This window comes from Citrus clementina, unplaced genomic scaffold (genome assembly GCF_000493195.1).
Source record: "Citrus clementina cultivar Clemenules unplaced genomic scaffold, Citrus_clementina_v1.0 scaffold_5, whole genome shotgun sequence".
Classification (NCBI taxonomy): domain Eukaryota; kingdom Viridiplantae; phylum Streptophyta; class Magnoliopsida; order Sapindales; family Rutaceae; genus Citrus; species Citrus x clementina.
In genome coordinates this window covers 19,214,407-19,216,836 of record NW_006262201.1, presented here as the reverse complement: position 1 = coordinate 19,216,836, position 2,430 = coordinate 19,214,407, and the positions used below count along the sequence as shown (strand labels likewise).

Sequence of the window (2,430 nt, the reverse complement as noted above, 5' to 3'; positions counted from 1 at the left end):
TAATGAACTACAAGAATGCACGAACGTTACAGAATCTTGTTCTTTCTACAGGGAACAACTTTTTATATTGTTGCAGAGGCAATAATTTTAATGATCAATATTAACTTACCTGATCAAGATATATATGATTTTGGAGCTTTAAAAAATAAGCTGAACACGTAGTGGGAGGAGACAATGCATAAAAATAGCTGATATAATGTGTAGATCAAGATCGAAATCCTGTTGCTAATTGATATTTTTGAGAAGATAAGATTCCTCTTGTCCCCCTCATCTGCTGATATATATAGTGTGCATATGGTAACCAAATGAGAGGCAATACCAGTTCAACTTGTAGCCTTCTCGTTCACAGCAAGAGAAAAAATGGCAGCCTTCTACCATGGTCGATCAAACAGTTTGCCGACTAAATCACACCCATTCACTTCAGAAGTTGAAGAGACTGTGAGCAGATTAAGGTCTTCTCAAGCTGCTTCAACTATGTGCCATAACGTAAATGGCCTTCAAGATTTACATGATTGTGTTGATAAAATCTTTCAACTGCCCCTCATTCAACAAGCTTTATCACAAGGCAATAACAGGAAATTGGTTGATGAGCTGTTGAATGGATCTTTGAGGATCTTGGATGCTTGCAGCATTGCTCAGAATGCATTGCTGCAATCTAAGGAATCCGTACAAGGACTTCAATCAGTTTTGCGCAGACGAAAGGGCGACGAAACTGAGCTTAAAAGTGAGATTAAGAAGTACTTAGCCTCTAGGAAGGCAGTGAAAAAGACAATCCATAAGGCCTTGTGGAATTTGATAGGCATGGAAAATAAAAGGTCGGCTTCGATCAATGAGGAACGTGTTAGCATGTTGAAAGAGGTTGAAGGGGTCACCATCACTGCATTTGAATCCTTACTGTCCCTTATCTCAGGGCCAAGGACTGGATCAATGCAAAGCGGCTTCTCATTGGTTTCAAAGCTAATCCGCCCCAAAAGAATAGCATGCGAAGAAGACGAAAAAGACATTAATGAGTTTGACAAGGTGGATGCTGCACTTATTGGTCACAAGACTATTAGACCTCATAACATCTTTTTCTTGCAAAACCAGCTTAAAGAATTGGAGTCCAGCATTCAAGATCTTGAAGAAGGACTCGAATCATTGTATAGTCGTTTGATCAAAGCTCGAGTCTCTCTTCTCAACATCCTCAACAATTAGATTACAAAATGTTTTTGCCTGATTCATACTTGTAAATGAGAATTATACTAGTACATCACTCCAATCATATAATTTTCAATACAAAAACAAAGTATTATGTGATATATTCCGGAATATCTTCAATTTTTTATTTAATTTTTTATTTACTATCATCTTTTTAATCTCAGGAACGAATGAATGATTCAACATATAAATGGGTTAAATTTTAAATTTAGAGCAAAAGAATTAATCTTATTGTAAAACCTATGGATCAAGTTTTACACACATACTACCAACAACAAGGACTTCAAAGCAATTCAAAAAATAGACCTCATAAATTAAGTTGTCAAGATCCCACTTGTCGCTTGGTAGATGATAGAATAATACCAATTAAGGAGACTCACATGCATGGTAGACTCAATCTTCACACCCATTAGGTAACTCAAAATGCTTTCGCTGTCTGTTGATTTGCACGAATCATCTGCATATGTGCACACGGAATCGTCAAGATTCCAGTTGTGTACAGATCAAAGAAGATCAACATAAGCAACTTTTGATGATCTTCACATGGTAGACTTAGATCTCGAAGGCTTTTGAGTGGTAAAAAAACGTGCTAGTTGTCTCTCTGTTAGATCAAATTTCATTTTCCTATTATATAGAAAAACATGTAACAGCCAAGTATAGGAATCTTGTCTTCTATTGCATGACAATCATATTTAAAAGCATTGATGAGCATAATTTGCAGATCTTGTCTGGCAGTTGCGAAGCAATCATATGATGTCTCTGCAAATTTAAACTGATTCATCAATCCAAATTTAAACTGATTCATCATTGATTGATTTACACTTCCACAACTAATAGATTATAGAGTTAGTTTGGGATTACAGCGGCTAATAAAATAAGGTGCTTCTACTATGTAAAAGAAATAAGTTGCTAAATGCTGTGAGTTGGAAAACAAAGTATTTATATATATTTGGTAAATTTCATTATGAAAGCACTATGTGTGTGTCCCTTTTATTTTAGACTAAGTTTAATAATTTTTAAACCGTGGTTATGAAATTCTATTTGAGCTCATGTTTAGCTTTCATATGAAAATTGTTCATAACTCATCAAAAAAATTTACACAATCATATGCTAGTCTTGTTGATTCTTATGATTAAAAAAAAATAAAAGTTATAAACGAATATATTAACTTATAAGATCAAAACTTTCATATTGGTGAATATGTATGGACTATACGGTATTGTAGTTATGGTT

General features: G+C 34.5%; 1 protein-coding gene across 1 annotated transcript; it reads left to right on the top strand.

The window, feature by feature from the left end:
* Nucleotides 1-360: 360 nt before the first annotated feature.
* On the top strand, nucleotides 361-1,194 carry LOC112098009. The gene has a single exon (XM_024183604.1). The coding sequence runs from the start codon at nucleotides 361-363 to the stop codon at nucleotides 1,192-1,194; it is 834 nt and encodes a 277-aa protein (XP_024039372.1).
* The last annotated feature ends 1,236 nt before the right edge of the window (nucleotides 1,195-2,430 follow it).